Here is a 21786-nt window from a genome sequence, read left to right on the forward strand (position 1 = left end):
GATGACACAACATAGCGATAGATAAACTTAAGCTTCTCATTTTACAAAGTTACGATCTCTGAAACTCCAACAGTGTCCGTGAACTTCGCAATGTAATTTACTTGTAAACATGAAGCATCCCTGGAGCGACAACTGTCAAGTAACTTCCGAAAATTAGTACATAAAATCACTAAAAGTCTAATACAAAAGAGACAACATGATTCATAATAGAGACAGATTACCAGACAGAAAACCGGTCCAAGATGCATTATTTACATCACTCTACCTGGACGAAAGTACAAAATATTGTAACATTAGATATTAAATACAGGGTGGTGAATCAGGAGGAAACTTACACGCTTTGACGAGTGATACTACTGGTGATTCTGAACAAAAAACTTCCGATAAGCATATGCCCTTCTCTTAACCATCTCTGGGTAAAACAATGAAAATAGCTAAGAACGGGAAAGGTGCAGGTGAAGGTTAATTAAGATACTGTTGTGTTATGGTTTGTTCAATTGTGTACGTTTCCTCACAGATGATGTTCAAAAAGTCCACCGTCAACTTCAATGCATGTTGCTGCTCTTGTAGACAGACGTTGTGTCGCCGATTGGAGCTCCGTATTGCATTCCTTTACCTGGGCACAAGCATGTAAAATACGAGCGAGAAATTCCTCTCTTGTGTCCTCTCTGCGCTTGTAGACGTCGCTCTTTAGCCAACCCCACAAACAGTAATCCAGTGGCGTAAGATGGAACGGGCGAACTCGGTGGCCGAACAATGACTCCACGGCGACCGACCCAACGATCAGGGCACGTTATGTTGAGATACTGAGTCACTGGCCGCACGGAATGTGTAAGAGCCCCGTCATGCTGAAAGTACATACGAGATCGGGTTGCCAAAGGGATATCCTCCACGTTTCCTGGTAACAAATTTGGAATAAACTCAAGATACCGTGTCCCAGTACGATGGCTATCTAAATCAACTAGACCGATGAGTTGGCTATCAATAATACCACACCATACATTGACTGAGAAACGTCGTTGAAAATTCGTTTCCACAGAAGCGTGCACATTTTCATTTGCCCATACATGAGAGTGGCGCGTGTTGTTGATTTCGCTGCGGGTAAATGTTGACTCATCAGCGAACAGAACACGTGAAATTACTCGCTCATTGGCCATGACCTATTGACAGAATTCTTGTCGGGCGGCAGCATCTCCATCACGCAGATGTTGTACACTCTGCCGATGAAAGAGATACAGACCGTGCCCGTGTACTGTACGTGTCAATTGTGTTTGAGGAATACCAAGTTGGGCAATAATTATTGTAAAGCTAGTGGTAGGGTTGCGTTCCACTACTTGAAGAATGTTCTCAACTTCATTAAGAGATTGTTGACGGGACGCTGAGAGACAAAATTTACGCTGGGAAGCGTACCACGCTCACGCAGTTTGGAAACACCCTCTTAAACACCCTGCTATCTGGGACTCTGCGATTCGGAAATCGTTGTTGGTATTCTCGCATAGCAACTCTAGAATTCCCATGGGACAAACTATAGACAAAAACCATGTCAGCACACTCTCTATGTGTGAAGATCCGTTGCACTTTCACTACACAAAATCGTTTTCGTTGTTCGCGTAACAACACTGTAGTACCGTGCACTACGACAAGCACTGTCGGACTGAGACTTGCGCAAGTGAATTGCATAGTGACACGGTTAGTAAGAACGACGCTACACGTTTCCCGTTCCTAGTTGTTTTCATTGTTTTACTGGAAACGGTTAAGAAAAGGGCATATGTTTATTAGGAGTATCACCCCTCAAAGTATGTACTTTTCCTCCTGACCGAGCGAGGTGGCCTAGTGGTTAGCACACTGGACACGCATTCGGGAGGACGACGTTTCAGTCCCGCGTCCGACCATCCTGATTTAGGTTTCCCGTGATTTCCCTAAATCACTCCAGGCAAATGCCGGGATGGTTCCTCTGACAGGGCACGGACAACTTCCTTCCCCGTCCTTCCCTAATCCGATGAGACCGATGACCTCGCTGTTTGGTCTCTTCCCCCAAGGTACCAAACCCAACCCTCCTAACTCACCCTGTATGTAGTCGTAAGTAAGTATACTGTAACAGTTACAACATCTCAATACGTCCACTTGAAACTGACAATTCCGCCAAAATGAGCTCGTTGTGCATCAGTGCAATAATTTAGAATTAAATATAACAATTTGCATCTCATCTTGAACCAACTGAAAGATAACATCATATTTTGACATCTCTGCACGGCAGGCAATTAAGAGAAGCACTTGTAAGCGTGAAACTGAGACGGTGAACTCTAAAATGGTCAAGGCACCCAACTTACCTTCAGTGACTACAGTGATGGCATCACGCCTGGCATAAGTTTTGCACATTGTCTGACATCCTATAAAACTAAAAATTTGACACAAATCGCTTCCTCCACGACCTGTCCTGCAGAGACGTTACTTAATCAATAGGTATAACAAAAATCTTGTGTCATAACTGTGGAGTGGCCTTTCGCACCATGTCTGCCCATCTCATTTCTATCAGCGTTCTTCAGAATAGTGGAGTGTCCTCCCCGGTGCGGCACGTCATGTGCGACATTGACTTACATAGCATGATATCTTCTATTAATTGCTCCGTGGGATACACTTTTGCAATGATATCTGGCCGAATTCGGCCTATCTCCCATTACAGTTCATCACTTAATTTCGCTCTACTTTTCCTCTATCGTTTTATGATATTATGGACACATCAACTCGGTCGTAATGAAGGGGTGTCCGCTAATGCAAAGTGAGTTGCGTTTCTGCGTGAGACAGTTCGTATCAATCCGCCAGCTTTCGGAACTTTCCCGACGCCTTGGCTGCGTCCACGTCACGGTAACTTGCGTTTCTTTGACCACTAACACCCTACTCTGCAACAGTGGCGGACATCGCCCGCTTGTAGCACTCGTGAATTCAGCTCAATCAACTGCATGAAAACTTCAGTATCTAGTGATCGGCTACTCGGATCACGATTTTATTTTAACGCTATTATTGTCATAAAATAGTCTACACAATTATATACGCTTATATTTGCTTAGTTTTTTCTGTCATTGTTTTAATTTTTTTACGAGGACTACGGTGAGCGTGCACAACAGATAGAGTGAGCACTGACACGTCCCGCATTGTTGTGGCTACCCTCCACGCAGCAGCAAACAGGGGTGCTCGGACGGTAATGTGCCCAACAACAGCATAACTGGAAACAGGAGTGGCAGCACATTGTTTTCCCGACAAGATTCGGTTCGGCATACAGCATTATGACAGCTGTATCCGATGTGAAGGTTCCGTGGAGAACAAACATTGTCGCATTGCTGTCTTCATCGCCATGCGGGCCCAGTGTGCCAGAGTAGAGTGCTGTGGCGTACACAATACTATTAGCTCTGGTTCGCAAAAACCTTCAATTTCTATGGATTCCATTAGGTTTCTAACATGACATGTACTCTACCAAGACTTCATCATTTTAGCTTTCAACAAGACACAGCACGACTACATGCTGCGTGCATTTTCATGATCTGCTTGGATACAGAGGGTGTTCGGCTGTTCCCCTGTGTAGCAGTACACACTATGACTCACGCATTTAAAACATCAGATAGTGAGTTGCCAAGAAAGTGGCACGCCACGTTACGACTGAATAACAGTTAGATGATGCAGCATGGATTGAGATATCTGCATTTATGTCCTAGCCCTGTTCGAGTCGATATCCACCTGGGTAAACTATGGTTGCTGGCAGAGGTGCCACCCTGTGTAATAGATTTACTCCTAAAACATTTGCAAATTTAGTGGTTTAGTTTTCCCAATATAGTGAACACGCACAATACCTGAAATTTCTTTATTTTGCGTCCTCCCTGGCGTTTCGATTTTAATGGCCAAGAGTGTATATTAAATGGTAATAAACTAGTAACAATGTGTCATGTAGATAACATATTGATTACTATTTTGAGATACACGATCACAGGGTGTACAGAAGATCATGGTACTTAGTTTCTGATATGAAAACTGGCTTAACAAGCGGCACTATATATTTTTGTGGAGGTTATGTTGACACGCTGATCGTCAGGGGACGATCGAACTTTGGTCATTATGACTTACTGAGAATTGTCCCCTATAGCTGTAGCTCCAAGTCATCCATCTTCTACACCATGCTGATACTAGGATAATATCCTCGTATTGCCCACATTCCTCCTCATATTCAAACGTAAATACAGTGAAAGTTTATGTTTTCTGCGTGGGTTTGCATTTTGAAATGACATATCTAAAAAATGTTGTGGCTTACTACGTCTGAAAACTGAAGGATCGTTACCACGTAGTCGTGAAACGAAGGACAGCATACGTACAATCCTAGGGGAAATCGACATATCTCTCCGTAGTGGATAAACAGACATAATCAAACAGAACGAACAGTGCAATGCTCGTTACCTTAACTGATTAACAAGAAGAAGGTCAATGGGTCGGCCATTGCGCACTACGATAGCGCAGTCACAGTGGGAATACTCAGATTAGGTGGATGACAGGTTATGCTTACTATTAGTGAGTCGCTGAATCATGGAAATGTTGTAGGATAGTTTAAAGAATCTCGTAATTTTAATTAAGTGTGAGAGTAAGCAAATGTTATTTGCTCTCATTATTGGAAAAATACACAAATAACTTACATAGAGGTGAGTCTTCTAAAAACCTGTATCGTACTCACAGACAATAATGCCAACACTGTGGGGCGTTACCAAATTAAATGGAAGACTGCATGGAGAAAACGCAACAAGCTACTCGTATCTGGACAGCTCGCAAAATCACAGTACATGAGACGAAATTACAGGTTATAATCCAGTGAGCTGCTCAGAGTACTGCTGCAAATTTCCGCAAGATCAGCAAAGCAGTGAGCACCAGACGACAGTCAGGAGGCGAAACATATGGTGGACAAAGCACGAATGCTACGAGAACTCGTTCTGCGCTCTAACTATCTACTTTCAAAAAAGCTCTACTTGGAGGGGACGACTCAATACTGCGAAATAAGGCGTACTTCATCAAAAAAGGGAAACGCAGCACAAACTTGACAGTCTTGGAGTACAGCATGCCCATTAAGAGACACGAGATTAGTACTGACCGAGAGCAGTATTTCCTCAATTGGTCGGCTTCTTCGCGCCAAGCACTGTCATGGCGTGACACTATTTGATTGGATGAGCAACATTTTGAAGTGAAAAAAACACCTCTTTCTCAGGAAGGTCAGGAGGTGCGCGGTGCCTTTACCATTGATTTTAATCCACAAAGTGCAAAAATATCATACTCAGCTATACTCTGGAGCAGGTCACAGCTTAACTGCCACAAAATCTGTCTGACTCTCTCGGGAAGTTCGCCTCTCTTAATGAAATTCACAGACTGCCTTCTGCTGACAGAATCTGAGACTGTACCGGCAGTGCAGCATCCTAGTGCATGAAACCCATAGCCCTCCTCCCCCCCCCCCCCCAAGAAAAAGCCCATATGTTCAGTACGCTCAATAAAACAACTACCAAATAGCGGCAGAAGATGAAACAATAACGCTCAGAGATTTGTGATAGTAATGCCAGAACTTTATGCTCACAGATAATTGTATTTTTGTCCCTTTGTATGTTTTGCATGCCCTCTCTACGTGACATAGGCATGGAATCTGATGTGTTTTGCTTTGACTCCACAATTCCATCATCGATTGAACCAGGAGTCCCGATAAGCAGGCTGGTTACCGGGTGCATTGGAGATGACGTTCCAGCTGCTCTAAAATGTTTTCAGTTCCCACTACATCCTGTGTGATTACGACAGAATTTTAATTAGCATTTCTCTCCTGCAGATGGCTTCTTAGGCAAGAGACAGATACTGCCGCCGTCTGTACTCTATAATATACTGGTGATCAGTCATAGTACCTAGTAGGAACGTGTCATTGGCATCACTATTGCATGGCAGCGTTGACAGGACACGGAGTGAAACGTCATATGAATAGAGTACACGCTGAATACTTGAATGCCTTGTGATACAGTACAAGTCAAATTCAGTCGTAGGGTCAAAAACTGTGGAATGGGAGACTGGAACGTCTTCCTCTCCGTCATTCAGGCTGAGGAATATTGTTCTCTGGCACACCATCTATTGGAATGTGAATCAACTCACGCCAGTATCCGCTAAATCGCAAATGCCTTTCGTTCGTATAGTTCACCGAATGCTCCTATCTTCACGTTCCGCTGTTAAACGATTCGTAATAAAAATTTTGGTTACACGATTTTACGGCCTCCGCCTGTCCAAACCGAACTACTCTCTACTGTACAGATATTTCTTGTCAGTTGGCATGGTGACGATACCTGCATTTGCGTTGCACTTCCTCGTTCTAGATAAATAGTTTTACGTCTCGAACACCAAAACCTCGAGATGTCAGAAACCTGGTCGGCACCAAAAGCCATTAGTCGATAAAGTATCAACCAAAACTTGGATGTAATTCGTATTATATGTTCTCGTGCAGCATAATCGGCGTAAACATTAATTAAAAGTAACACCATAACTACGGAGCACATCAAAAACACAGCTATGAGCAACTACATAAGATATGTGTGTGGGGAAGTTTGTAGAGCGTTAGATTCACGTTTCAAAGGTCACGGTTTCGAATTCCAATAAGGACAAATTCCTTTGACTGTATTATGCGTAAAAGTGTTTTATTGGACATCGTGTTTATGACCTGTAAAAGGCTGTTAGGAGTTTACTGTAATGTTCTCTTGGCTGTCTGCCTTCGCTTAGTTTCTTTGAAAGTAATAAACCTGTAGGGTACAGTTGTAGTTTTACAGAATATACAATCAGAACCGAAAACCAAAGAAACAGTTGTATCACACATGCGGAAGAAATAGTAAAAATAATAATTAATAATAAACTAAAGGATAAGATAAGTAATAAGTACGTAACGTTCAACTAACACAGCGAAAGCAGATTGCCAAAACAATATTGCTACAAACTCCGAATAGTCATTTTACATGTCAGGAAAATGTCCTCCCATACAACAGTTTCACGTGTACAAAGTTTTAAAACAGTTGTCGTTATTGGGATTTGAACTCGGAACCTTTCGTAAGACGCCTGAAAGCGCTATCTTCTCACCCACCTGCGAACTACAATAAATTTGCACACAGATAACTTTTGCTTTGCTCTGTAGCTGTGCTGATGACACTTTTAATTAATGTTTATGCATGTTCTACTGAACGACAGCACTCAGCATAACTGAATCGGTTATTTGGTTGATACTTTATTGACATACAACGTTTGGTACCGATCTAAGCGTCTGACATCTGGACGTTTGGGTGTAAGTGAAGGCTATTACTCCATATGGAAAATATGGAGCGTCACTGAATGTTGACTTCTTATGATATACTGAAGTGTTCCTTACGTGGATGAGCCTTTCAAGGAAGGTCTCAGCAGTCGTAATAGAATGGGCTTCTGCGACTGCTATGTCGCAAGTGTTATCTGGGGCCGAGGGGGACGTGGAGCAGCGGATCCAGACGGAATTGTGTATACGAGATGGTTCAAATGGCACTGAGCACTATGGGACTTAATATCTGAGGTCATCAGTCCACTAGAACTACTTAAACCTAACTAACCTAAGGACCTAAGGACACCACACACATCCTGCCCGAGGCAGGATTACAACCTGCAACCGTAGCGGTCGTGCGGTTCCAGACTGTAGCACCTAAAACCGCTCGGCCACAGCGGCCGGCTGTGTATACGAGAATCCTAATATAATTCGAAGTTTAATACGATGGGTGCTAAGCGATTGTTTCTTAACCATCCAACTATTTTAAGATTTTACAATGTTTCTTGCACTATGTCTATGTGAAAAGCGTGAAGCACTGAGCTATAGATATTATTGGTAATCGCCAAAGTTAGAAAGTTATTTAATCTATCAGCTAAGGTGACCAAATTCAAATATGGATTGGAGGAGGCCATTATTCATGCTTGCAAAATCTCTCTAACCACCAAATGTAATATGGTTATTGTGTTTACCAATAAATTATAGCTTCAACCACGTCCAGTAGAAATCCTTAGCAACTTCCACTCCCCACCACGCACTCTCCGACTGTATCCCTGATGTTGATTCATAATCGCCAAAAGGGTAAAAACTTCCTAATCGCTAGTAAAATAACTTCTTTGCCGATAATGTCCAGATCATACTCAAGACTATTGCACAAAGTGAAAGATGGACAGCATTGACATTCGTTGCACAACCTCGCATAAATGCCTCCAGATGTAAGTTTCGACTCACCGGACGGCGTGACATCCTCTACCGATTGTGTTATTTGGATGCAGTATGGAGGGGCGTGGGCCCAGAATACCACTAGCCCGACTTTGTCAGTTTCACAGATTTCGAAGAATTGCGTGTATGCCATGAGCTGTACAGATTTAATATTAATTTTTTAACGGTTTCGATCGTAGTGACTATCTTCATAGGAAGAAAAGGCTGTACATTAGATGGATATGACGTTGAACTTTCTATTGGATAAACTATACCTCTGTGAGACCTTGGAGCTGCTACTTCTCACTCAAGCAGGTCCCCAATTGGCATCAGGAGGCTAAGATCCCCAAGTGCCACTCCTCATACCAGGGACGTTCTTCGTGGCTCCACCTGGAACGCAATAACAAGTTTCGTCCGAGACGTTTTTCGTTGGATACCGTCCACTACGAGTTTCTCTCCTGTGCCAACGAACAGTAGTACTTCATTTAGGAGTTGGATATGTTGCAATCCCTTTGTCCTTGTTTTGCTATCTAATGCTCTCTCTAGTAGCATTTTAAGTTGCTCTTTGCTGTCTAGACACATATCCTATTATCCAGTTCCAGCTTCTTATCGATGTTCTCCCTATATAACTCTCCTCATTAAGTCTGCGACGAACCTCCTGATTTATTATCGGTCCATATAAATTTCAGCTTCCCTTACAGTACCACCTCTCCACGGTTCGATTTTTTATTTTTTTTCTATTTTTAGTTTTTACCGCAGTCCCTAATTCACTTACATATAAGGCTGTGTTCCAAACTTACATCCTGAGAGATTTATTCCTCAAATTAACGCTGGTGTTTGATACTAGTAGATTATTTTTGGCCAGGTTTCCTTTTTCTACCTGTTATGGTCTGATTTTTATGTAAGCATTACTTCGCCTATTATGTGTTGTTTTGCGGCAGTTCAATTGCTTCGCTTTGTCTACTTCGTATTCATTTTCAATGTTGAATTTAGGTGTGATTTTTTATTCTGCTACCACTCATTACTTTCATAATCCTTCTGTTTCCTGTCAATCCATATGAGTGATCAATACAATTTTTATTCCACTCAGCCGGCCGGATTGGCCGTGCGGTTCTAGGCGCTACAGTCTGGAACCGAGCGACCGCTAAGGTCGCAGGTTCGAATCCAGCCTCTGGCATGGATGTGTGTGATGTTCTTAGGTTGGTTAGGTTTAATTAGTTCTAAGTTCTAGGCGACTGATGACCTCAGCAGTTAAGTCCCATAGTGCTTAGAGCCATTTGAAACATTTTTTTTTTATTCCACTCAACACGTCCTGCTATTCTTTCTCAGTTTTACGTCATCAGCTAATCTTATAATCGATACCCCTCAACCCTGATTATTTTATCCCACTTCTAAACCTCCTTCCTTTTTTCTCTGATGCACAGATTGGCCAACAGGATCAAAAGTTTACCTGCCTATCTTATATTATTACTAGTCAGAACACTTCGTTCTTGATATCCGTTTACATTTTTATCTTTTGTACATATTTTGTATTATCAATTGCTCTCTATCCGTTACATCTATTTTTATGAAAGTATCCAATGTTTGCACAATTTTACAAGTAGTTTGTAAATCGATTTTTATAGCTCGACAGATGTCATAAACCTCAGATTTTTTATAAGTATTGCTCAAATTATCTAACGTAGCGTCAGAACTGCCTCTCTGGCACCTTTTCATAAAGCCAATTGATCATTCAACTGATAATTAAATTTCTTTTTCGGTTTTTCTTTGTATTATACTTGTCAGCAACTTGGATGCTGAACTGTTAAGGTGATTGTGCATTTCTTCCACTGCTAATTTTGTGGATGAAATTTTTCCGAAAGTCTGATCTTATATCTTCAAATTTATAGATTGTAAAATCCATTTGCAACAATTTTCCCTCTTATTTGACCAGCCATCTGATAACTCATCTTCCTTGTAGAGACCTTCATTGTAATCTTAACATCCATCCCCTCTATCTCCTCTGATTCACAGAGCAAGAAAATTTCCCCTTCCCAATTATTATGACTTTGTGTTTAATTTTCACGAAGGCGGTTTGGACTTTCCTTATATCTTATTTTGTTTGTTTATATTACAACTGAGGAAAAAAGCATAGAAGCCACAAAATGCTCACCAACGATCCTGCCAACAATACAGCACAACAAATTCGGGCAATACAGCAAACTATGCTACATCATAAATACATATATTCGTTTTTATCGACCCCCAAATGGTGAATGTAGTTACATAAAAAGTATGTAAATATTCTAATACATTCCAAAGTGCTTAAAGTGCTATCGACAAAAGCGCAAAAAGTAACTATGCAATATAATAATGCGTAGCTAAAATAGATAAAATTAGGCAAGATACATTCTAAAGATTAAATGAAATGAAGAGGATAAAATGTATGGACGTGCAGTTGCTTCTTCTTCGTTATCACATATAAAAAAAGCAATACAACAGAAAAACAGTGACCACTTATAGAACTTGTTACATAGAATTTACGAAGAACTGGTAAAACACATCATATTATGTAAGAGATTCTAAAAATAAATAAAATAAGTATGAAAATAAAAGGTGGTAGCTCATATCATTCTTCCATGTTACCAAACAAAAACGTTTCGTATTATCAAATTAACTGTAAGGTGGGCACGTCATTTTGAATTTTGTAAGTTACTGATGTGAACGCCAGAAAGAGAGCAAGTTATGTTACTGTTAAACAACTTTCGGTCTTCTTGTGGCATAGTCTTGGCCTCTGTGCAGTGTGATACATTCTTAACTGCAGTGTGGTAGGTGATGTACGTATCCAGTAGTGCTGTGTGGACTTGTGATTGTATCAGTCCGATGAAGAGTGATTTACTGTAAAGGATAGCAAGGATGAATGTGATGTACATATTGAAGATGAAAAGAATATAAATTATTAATAACGTAATTTTTTAAGAGAAAAGGTTTGAGGTAGTACTGGCGCACTACGTAGGTACTTTGTCGGAATCACTACTGTCAGCTATTTAACTTTGTTCACGTGCTCAGAGTTGACGGAAAGACCACTCCACTACCCTGACTCATGCATTAACATATCAACTGAGTAAGCTTTTTGATAAAAATTCTGCTACCGTTGTACCCTCTCTAAACTATTGTTCACTTTGTTAAACAGATCTTGGGGAACTTAGGTAGATGTAAGTTTCCCACTACGTGTTTCTGTATGATATTTAGATCTAATTTAGCTACCAACTATAAAACGTCCACGTATTACCAGAAGTATGTACCCACTAACTTTTCTCCAACTAAAACTCGTATGCCAGCTTGAATTTGAACTGAACTGTAACTGGTCTGAATACAATTTGTCTTTATATTAAATGCGCAACTGAAGTGAAATAATTATCTGGCCATAATAAAAATTTCCACTTACCTCGAGTCCTGACAACATTGTTGCATATTTCTCGAAAGCACAACAGCAAACAGCAGGTAGGCAACGGCAAACTTGATTTGTATTAAAAGGTCCCGAGTTCGAGTCTCGGTCCGGCACACAGTTTTAATCTGCCAGGAAGTTTCATATGTGCATACACTCCACTGCCGAGTGAAAATCTCATTCTTGATTTGTATTTTTAAAATAAAATTTCCAAACCACATTGAAACTGTTGCTTACCATATGGTGCAACGTGATAATACGTAACGATGAACTTTCTTTAAACAGTGGTATGGGGATAGCAACTATTGCTATGAAATGATATTCCAAGACAATGATTTTAGAATGAAGTATGTGTTCAATGAGACAGAGAACATTCTGCATGATCTTCACTTTGGTCTGAACAATACCATGTTTAACATGATTTATAATGATTTATAAAGGTACAATGTTAACATGTGAGTGCTCTCTAAATTCGTCAGTGAACGCCCTTCCAGTTTTATAGTACAGCATTTTGTGTATGAGCCACATTCTATTCTATACATCCTTCATCTTAATACTGGCTGGTTCTGCAACAGCTCTGTCTAATTTCCTTAGCTAATGTTTTGTCTTTGTGGAAACTGATCCCTACGTTGGTTTTCTTGAATATCGTTGCGATTTTATCCACGATTCCTTCTAAGTATGGTAATTTGGTAAACTTAGTCCTTTTGCACATGGCACTTGCTTTTTCTAGTGTAATTGTATCAGCCATATCTGCAGTGTCTAAGTTTTCGCTCAAATAGTTCGGTGATTATTTCAGGTCTCACAACATTGTTAATAGCTATGCCTTGCAAGATACCGCGTTAATGTTTTATTTCGTCATAATCTAGTGGCAAGTTGCTTAGTCTATGCACCATAAATTAAAAACGGCTCGCTTATGGCAAACCGGATGCCAAGAAACATTATTTATTGTGCTATCTATGGTGTATGGCTTACGAAAAATTCCGAATTTGTCTTGGCTGTTTACATTTCAAATTTTAAGATCTAGGAAATTTATACTTTTTTCCATTTCTCTCACAAATTTTATACTGCGATCTAAGCTGTTCAACCGGTCGTACCTGGTTCATACCTGGTTCTTGGTTTGGATGCGAGACACCAAAGCAGGAATAACAAACAGTGCAGAGGTTCCTGTACATCAATGCCATTGTGATTATCGGGAAATATGGCAAATTACTGACAAGCTGGGCCATTGCTTGCTGTTTTGCGCCAGGGAAAAATTTTCTAAACCTGCTTCGAAACTTGATCGACGTCTATAATATTTATGGCAATGCACAAACGGATAACCATTATCAGGCGCTCTTTACTGGTATTCGCTCTCAGCTGGTTTTGTTTCCTCATAGGCTCACCGAAATGGAAGTAAGTTCTGCTGTGTTCATGTCAGGATGGTATCAGGGGTGTTTTCCCTACATGTAAAATGAATAGTACTCAGATCCGGTGAAGATGAGTTTTATTCCCAAGAAATACCACTACGGGGTACAACGTTATTGAAAACTGGCTCCGCCCGCGGAGTCAACCGCACATGGTACGGAAAGAGTATTTCGCCCTCAACACGGACTGCTGGACATGTCCGGAGGCTGAGGAAGCTGGAAGGTAAGAGAACGAACCGGTGTTGCGGCCAGCTAGCCGAACCTCTTCCCTATCTCACGATACGTTACCCGGTTCTCCCATAGCCGGGTTTGTGGGCGAAATTTGACGTCTCGCAGTCAGCAATACCATGGTGTCGCCCCTAGGTCAGCGTAATAGCATGAGAGCCTGCAACAAGTACTGCGGTGCGGTTTACGTAAGTACTGACATCCCTGCCTGAAGCTAAGTTAAAATGGTGGAAGTAGAATACAATAAAACGTTTTAACCATTATTACCCTTTACCACATACATCTGTATTATCTATCAAGTTTGTGCAAGTGATAAACCTGTATATATATAACAGCTTGCATTTTAGAGTAATCGAATACAGTGACCAAAGCAATGCACCCTGCGAAAAAAAAATTATATAAGATTTACTAAAAATCAATTTCAGGAACAATTATTTGCTTATTTCAAGTAATTGCCTGTGGTTTCTAGAATAAGTGTGAAAATTGCTACAATAAACACTGCTTTCAGCTGCTCCAACAGAACTGCGGCGGATTCCTCCGGGATAGTTTCAGTGCATTGATCTTTTGCTGTAATTCATAATGCATTCGCTTATTTCTGTCTGGAATCAATGAACTGACTCCACCTGTTTGTTAGGGCAGACTGCTCAACAGTGGACGAGCCGGGAAGGATACCAATTCTAGGAGGACTCTCCAACTTCGGAAGGGTAAGTAGTACTCCAGCGTAATTTACCGTTAACAGATGACTACAGTGCATATCCTGTAACGCTTACTGATGATTAAATGATCTCATTATAATATGGTTTAATATGTAAAAATAACGTTTTAGAGAGTATGAGTACACAATTTAGACAACATCCAAGTAGATGCCGGGAAATATTGTCCTGATCCACTTGCCACTCACATTTCACTGTTATTGACGTGTATTTAATTCGAAGATGATTACGGGGTCACTGTTAATTAGTACTATCTGCTCGGGCAATTGGCAGATTTTATTTGTCTTTTTGTGAGACAAGGCAGCTGGGATATCCAGATTAAGACCGAAGCGGGAAAAGGGCCTGTGGCTGACAGAGCGATTCAGCCGCGAAACGCAAATGAATGAAGACGATATTAAATCGGCCCGTTTCTGGTCCCTTCAATTTCACATCTAATTTGGTTTGCAGTGCTATCTTCCGCATTCCGCAAATATCATGTTTAATTTAGAGTTTCACAAGGAGTACAACCTCGTACTTGAAACAGAAGGTCCACAAAACGTAAATATGATTCATGATATCTTCAAATCTATATCCTGCTATCTTTTATGTAACTTTGAGATGTGGAATATACATATTAGAATAACGAATAATTTAGTAAATGAAGTTACTGTGAAACTAACTGTCTCTGCATAGCATTAAAGGCGGATGTTCATCAACATAAACTAGAAGGAAACTGTAATTACTCACACAGTTTTCATGTTATCATTTCATACAGGTACAGCCAATGGAATACGCTACGAAAATTTAATTATAGTAAATTTTTAGATATTCGTTAAGTATGAAATTTCAGTGGCTGTAACTTTTGCAAAGAAATGAAACTCACAACTATATTTAACCAATTTCAATCGCAGATTTATATTTCAGGTCACTGTGTAGAATGCTGTACTGGCTCCAGCCTTTTAGAGTCATCATCATCATCATCATCATCATCATCATCATCATTTAAGACTGATTATGCCTTTCAGCGTTCAGTCTGGAGCATAGCCCCCTTATAAAATTCCTCCATGATCCCCTATTCAGTGCTAACATTGGTGCCTCTTCTGATGTTAAACCTATTACTTCAAAATCATTCTTAACCTTCTCCTTGGTCTGCCCCGACTCCTCCTACCCTCTACTGCTGAATCCATGAGTCTCTTGGGTAACCGTGCTTCTCCCATGCGTGTAACATTACCCCACCATCTAAGCCTGTTCGCCCTAACTGCTACCCGCCTTTTAGAGTAGACTTGATTTTTTTATTTCTGTCCTCATTTTACTAAACTGTAATAAGAGGGTAATGGTAATCAGTTATATGAATACCGAAAGATGCCATAGAACTACATGTCTTTCACTTTTCAGATGTTGATTAAAATTCTGAATATTCCTGTTGTAAGTAAGTACTAGAAGAAAATCTGTAGGCAAAATGCGAATCGGCTAATGGCATTTTTGTTAGTACAAAAGGATAATTTGAATGATTTTAGATGTTTTGGTGGACTAATTACTTCGGTAGCAAAGCAGCTGCATTATTATATGTCATAGTTGTCGTGTCTCTTCAAAATCCTTCGGCATCCACATCATAAGAGAAATATATTGACACTCTAAAAATAATCCTGTTTGGGCAATTTCATACCAAGGTAAATGTGCTGTTGCTTCTGATTCAAAACTTGCTTGGCTTTTAGAGCATGCCTCTTCTTTCGTTTTGTTAAATTTGTTCCTTATCTTGGATATATATCGTTGCACTATACATTCCTACAAAGTGTTACGCTCACGTATTTGATTCTACCAATTCCAGTCCTAACCACTGTCATAGGATATAACGTTTTTTTCGTTTTGTGAAGTGCACATCATTATTTTAAGCAAGTCATCTCTGGATCATTTTGAAATATTATCAAAATCTCACTGAAGATTTGTGTGGCTACTTTCAGTCAGTACTTTATTACAGATAAGTCCATCATCTGTGAAAAGTATGCGGTTACTACTGATATTGCCGTCAATATGATTAATATACACCAAGAACCAGCAGTGAACCGAGCGCACTTCCCTCGAGTACATCCGAAGTCACTTCTGCTTCTCTCACTGACTCCCCAGGCAAAATAACTAGCTGCGTCCTGCCTGCAAAAATTCCTCAACCCAAATTTCGCTTGGTACCCTATACGACGGTAATTTTGATATTCGTACATGTGGTACTCAGACAAATACTTTTCCGCAAATCAGGAAATGTTTTACCTACATGACTGGCCTGATCCTGGGCATTTAGTAAGTCGTTTTGGAAAAATCCGAGTTCGGCTTCATATGAACGATGTTTTCGACATCTATGTTGATCGACATGGGGTAATTTATTCTGTTCGAGATACCTCATTACGTTTGAGCTTAGAATGTTTTATAACATTCTACAACAAATAGAAGCCAAGAATACTAGACGGTAATTTTTGGATAACTTCTGCTACCCTTGTTGTAGATTTGTAGATGGGTGTGACTTGTGTTTTCTTCCAACTACTGGGCACGGTTTTTTGTACAAGTGACCAACGACGGATTATAGTTAATAGAGGGACTAATTCAGCCGCAATGTGGGTATAGAATCTGATAGGGATTCAATCGGTAGCTGGAGCTTTCTTTAATTTTAACAATTCCGGCTGTTTCGCAATGCCATTGTCACTAATATCTATCCCATTCATCGTTTCGCTGATATAAGAATTAACCTGGGGCAATACTCGTAGTATTTTCTTTGAACAAAAATATTTCTAAATATAGTTCAGCAATTCTGCTTTCAGTTTCAGCTCCAGGATTGCCTGTGAGTGACTAATGACACTACTGCTTGTTTGTCTAGTATGCTGAACACACGAATATTTCTAGTTGCCCTCTGTATTTTGGCATTCATTGTTGCCATAACTGCTTCATGGTCCCTGATACCAGTCTCCGCGTGGGTATCCTCTAAGAGATCTCGTCTTTGTGCTGCATATCCCAGTAATGAGTGGGGTCCTGAACTAAATGTTCATCGTATTACGTGAGCTTCACTGACTACTAGGGGCGGTTCAAGCTTTGGCACTTCGTTGCGAATCCTTTTGCAGTTAATCTAGGATTTTAACACTCTCAACTGTAATATGTATTTCCTTAGATCTTTCACAGGTGTTTCCTGGTTTGCTACACGTATCGTTATCTGGATTACATTGAGAGTCGTCTAAGCTATGAAAGCCCTTGTGTGCATCCACAGACAGCCAACTACCTCGGTAACTGTCTCTGATATGTAGTGCACATCATATTTAACTAGAGGGATTTTGCTGATGTCAACAGTATGGCACAAGTCCAGTAAGTTACAGCATAGCTTGTTACCGAACGTTCGCTGTCTCTGCTTCAAAACTTCCACTAGACCCAGAGAAAACTGGCCACGATCTGTTCTAGGGACAATGTAGCAGACTGTGAGTTTCGTGACTAACGGAATAGCCTCTTAAACATGAGAATGGGGGCGCAGGGATATACACAGAGTGCATCTGGTGTTCCTTCCCATCCCTTGTGGTTATTTCCCTAAGGGGTACCGGTATTTACAGTAAGTTTGAAATACCGACGATTAACTGAAGCCTACACGTTACCGCTGACAATGTCTGAACGCAAGCCGGTCGGAGTGGCCGTGCGATTCTAGGCGCTACAGTCTGGAACCGCGAGACCGCTACGGTCACAGGTTCGAATCCTGCCTCGGGCATGGATGTGTGTGATGTCCTTAGGTTAGTTAGGTTTAAGTAGTTCTAAGTTCTAAGGGAATGATGACCTCTGATGTTGAGTCCCATAGTGCTCAGAGCCATTTGAACCATTTTTGAACGCAAGACACAGTTGGTTTGGCAACAGGCAAAGTGAGTTTCACTGGCTAGGTTTAGGTCACAGTGAATACCTGTAACTTCTTAGTGTGCTGGGTGGGTGCAACATCCAGCGTTCTGCCTGGTCCTCGTCTCTCCTGAACATGACGTGTGGATCCATCATTGACAGGCAACTTACGGTCACGCCGACTAGTACTGATTGACTCTGTGTTTCCTGCAGCAGAGAATGCTATGCTACGTCCTCAAGACGTTCGCTGTTAATTCTGTAATCGGACACCAGTGATATATTTCTTTGTTATGACCATTACCTTCCATACAGGGTACTTAAAAAGTGTTTAACACTACTACAGGAAAATAGTAGACCGGTTCGTATATGTTACCAAACCAACAGTTGTTAAGTTATTGACCAACTCGTCCTCTTGTTCCCATCTGTAGCGTTGTAGATACTGCATATATGCCGCTTGGGGTTACCACGCATCATTTGCTATCCTTCATCCCATTTTCGCAGTGAACACCTGCCTCCAGTCCCATTGCTTCACATTCATTGATTACACACTCCTTTAACGTCTGCACTTTACTGTTGGTGTGAGCGTGCAATGAAGCCTTCAAAAGCCCTCCTAACCAGAAATCCCAACGATACAAGTACAGTAAATGGAAATCCTTGCAGTTGTACCTCAAAGACCAATCCATCGCCCGTGTAAAGTTTTGCTGAGTTGCTTTAGGGCGATCTGTACAAAATTGGAAGGTGCCTCACTGTGCAGAAAGCGTAGCCGTTGTCTTTATGGAAGAGCAACGTTCTACACATCACACGTTAATCTTTTTGAACTCTATGAACCTAACAGTCTTTCAGCGATATTTCATGTCCAGACGTTGATGCCTCACCTCAATGAATGCTGCAGTATTTGCATCTGCCCACACGCGCATATTGTGGTAATTTACTACGCGGCCACTTGTGCGGCTTACGCCATCGGTAGATACACGTTACGGTCGTAAGTAAAACGGTCCATGTTTGAAGCGGTAATGGTTTCTGGAAATATAATTTTCGGAAATTTTTCTTCCACTTTTGACCAATACTCCCTCTTGCAGGGATATGTGACACCTTTTACAACGTACCCTGTATAGCCGCATGGTCATCATACTTTTCCTATTTTGAGAATGTCACGGGTCGCATTCCGATTCGGTGGAGAACCGAACAAGGTATTTCCCTTCTTCTGAAACAAAAAAAACAAAAAAAATGGTTCAAATGGCTCTGAGCACTATGGAACTGAACATCTGTGGTCATCAGTCCCCTAGAACTTAGAACTACTTAAACCTAACTAACCTAAGGACATTACACACATCCATGCCCGAGGCAGGATTCGAACCTGCGACTGTAGCGGTCACGCGGTTCCAGACTATAGCGCCTAGAACCGCACAGCCACACCGGCCGGCTTTCTGTGAAACATTCGAGGTACAGTGGAACATACCGGGGTCTATGAGGCACATGATCCTTGACCCATTCACGTATCTACGAAGATATTATGATCGTATGTGTGTAAGTAATCGACGGTATCGTTCAGTGTCGACCGATTTTAGGGAATATGGGAAGTCGAATTACATTTTCACCTGCATTCACGGTTTACTGTATTTCGTATGTCAATAAAGTAAACTGTATACTTGTTAGAATTCATGGTGAACTGTCAGCTGTCCTTTATTTTGCACAATTCGCTTTGCTACTGGTTACCAAGCTAAAGGTTCACCATTAATTTTAACAATTATTTGGTGGATCAGTATCCCTACATGCCAAGATACATAATTTTCTTTTTCATAAATCCATACGGATTCTGAAAGAAGGTTCTTTACCTCCATGGAAGTCCTGATGTTTTTGATTAGAATATGCTGAAGGATCCAGCAACCGACTAAAGTCAGTGATAGTGGTCTATGATCCTGTGCATCCGATCTACACTGAGGTGGCATAAGTCATGGGATAGCTCATAATATCGTGTTGGACCTCATTTTTCCCCGCGTAGGGTAGTACCTCGACTCGGACTCAACAAGCAGCTGGGAGTCTCTCCCCAAATCATTGGGTCACGCTGACTCTATAGACGTCCAAAATTGCGAAGGTGCAGGATTTTGTGCAAGAACTGACGCTTCGATTACGCCCCATAAATTCTCGATAGGCTTCATATCGGGCGATCTGGATAGCCGAAACATTCACTTGAATTGTCCACAATGTTCTTCAAACCAATCGGTAACAGTTATGCCCAGTGACTTCGCGCATTGTCATCTGTAAAAATTTCATCGTTGATCTCCTGCAAATGGTTTCCAGGTAGCCGAACATAAACATCTCCAGGCAGTGATCGCTGTAGTTGGACCAGAGGACCCATTCCGTTTCATACAAACACACCTTACACCATTATGGAGCCTTCATCAGCTTGCACAGTGCCTTGTTGACAGTTGGGTTCCACGACTGCGTGGTGTCTGCGCCACACTCGAACTACTCTACCATCAGCTCTTACGAACTGAAATCGGGACTGTCTGACCTGCTCACGGTTTTCCAGTCGTTTAGGGCCCAACCGATGTGATCACAAGCCCAGGAGAAGTGCTACATGCGATATCATGCTGTTAGCAAGGACACTCGCGTTTGTCATCTTCTGTAATAACCCATTAACGACAAATTTCGCTGCACTGTCCCAACGGCTATGTTAGTCGTACGTCCAGCACTGATTTCTGTGATTATCTCACGCAGAGTTACTTGTCCATTAGCACTGACAATGCCGCTGCTGTAGGTCGTTAAATGAAGATCGTCCGCCACTTCGTTGTTCGTGGTGTGACTTAATGCCCGATAATTGCTATTTTCGGCACACTTTTACACTTTGAATCTCGGAATATTGAATTCCCAAACGATTTCCGAAATCGAATGCCCCAGGCGTCTACCTAAAACTACTATTCCGTATTGAAAACCTGTTAATTCGGTGATGCGACCTTAATCACGTCGGAAAACATTTTACATGAATAATCATAGTACAAATGACAGCTCCACCGATGCACCGCACTTTTATACTTTGTGTACTCGATACTGCCGTCATCTGTGTATGTACATATAACTGTCCCATGACTTTTGTTACCTCATTGTATTTCCTCTTTGTGAACTGAAATGACCTAAGGCTTTACAAGGCTCTTGGGCCTGTTTACTGCACAACAGTATTCTCGATAAATATGGGGTAAGGAGATAATTCCGCTGGAATAGCGTGTAAAATCTAGCTTGAGTTCCATCAGGAGCCCGCGCCTTTTTCAGCCTAAGCAGTTTTAATTGTTTTCCCCTTCCGCGGAACTAATCTCAGTACTCTCATTCCAGATACTCTTGCGTGCTAAGATTTTGTTACGCTAGTAAATACGCTTTTACAACTGAATAGAAAAATAGAGATTTGCGTAGAAATTTAAAAACCTTGACAAGCGGTCTATTGAAATCAATATACAGCCTCCAGGACGATTATATATACTAAATATACGAAAAGAACGTTAACCCTCAAATGACTCGGCTACAGAATAAGCAGAATACTCACATTCAAATCATTTACAGTAAAATGTACGGATTATTTCACGCCATCATCACTCTCTACTACGTTGCATTAAAACGTCCTTTAGGAACCATAGTGAAAAGGAAAGTGGCGGAATGAAAAAGCGGACCCAGGTAAATGCCTCAAGTTCTAAAGAGAAGATTGGAGAATAATGTAACAAAAATATATCCACGGGACTAAGGAATTGATAAAACTAATTTGTTGTAACAATAACCATATTGATTGGCGACTCCATTGCGTGTTGTGTGCACCACGATCAAATAGTGGATAGAATTGGAAGGAAAATCAGCATTGGCCGTATTTTGTTGTTTTATTGTCAGCAAAATCGATTGGTGACCATCCTCAGTGCTGTAATATACAATTAAACTTGGTAGGCACTG

General features: G+C 41.1%; 1 protein-coding gene across 1 annotated transcript in view; it reads left to right on the forward strand.

Moving 5' to 3' along the window:
• LOC126095504 (dipeptidase 1-like) overlaps positions 1-21786 on the forward strand; it is a gene marked incomplete at its 5' end in the record, with an annotated part of 103177 nt that overhangs the window by 37755 nt on the left and 43636 nt on the right. The window contains one exon of the mRNA XM_049910291.1: positions 13944-14013. Coding sequence (XP_049766248.1) covers positions 13944-14013 — 70 coding nt within the window. The remainder of the gene's footprint in view (positions 1-13943; positions 14014-21786) is intronic.

This window comes from Schistocerca cancellata, chromosome 8, assembly GCF_023864275.1.
Source record: "Schistocerca cancellata isolate TAMUIC-IGC-003103 chromosome 8, iqSchCanc2.1, whole genome shotgun sequence".
Lineage (NCBI taxonomy): Eukaryota > Metazoa > Arthropoda > Insecta > Orthoptera > Acrididae > Schistocerca > Schistocerca cancellata.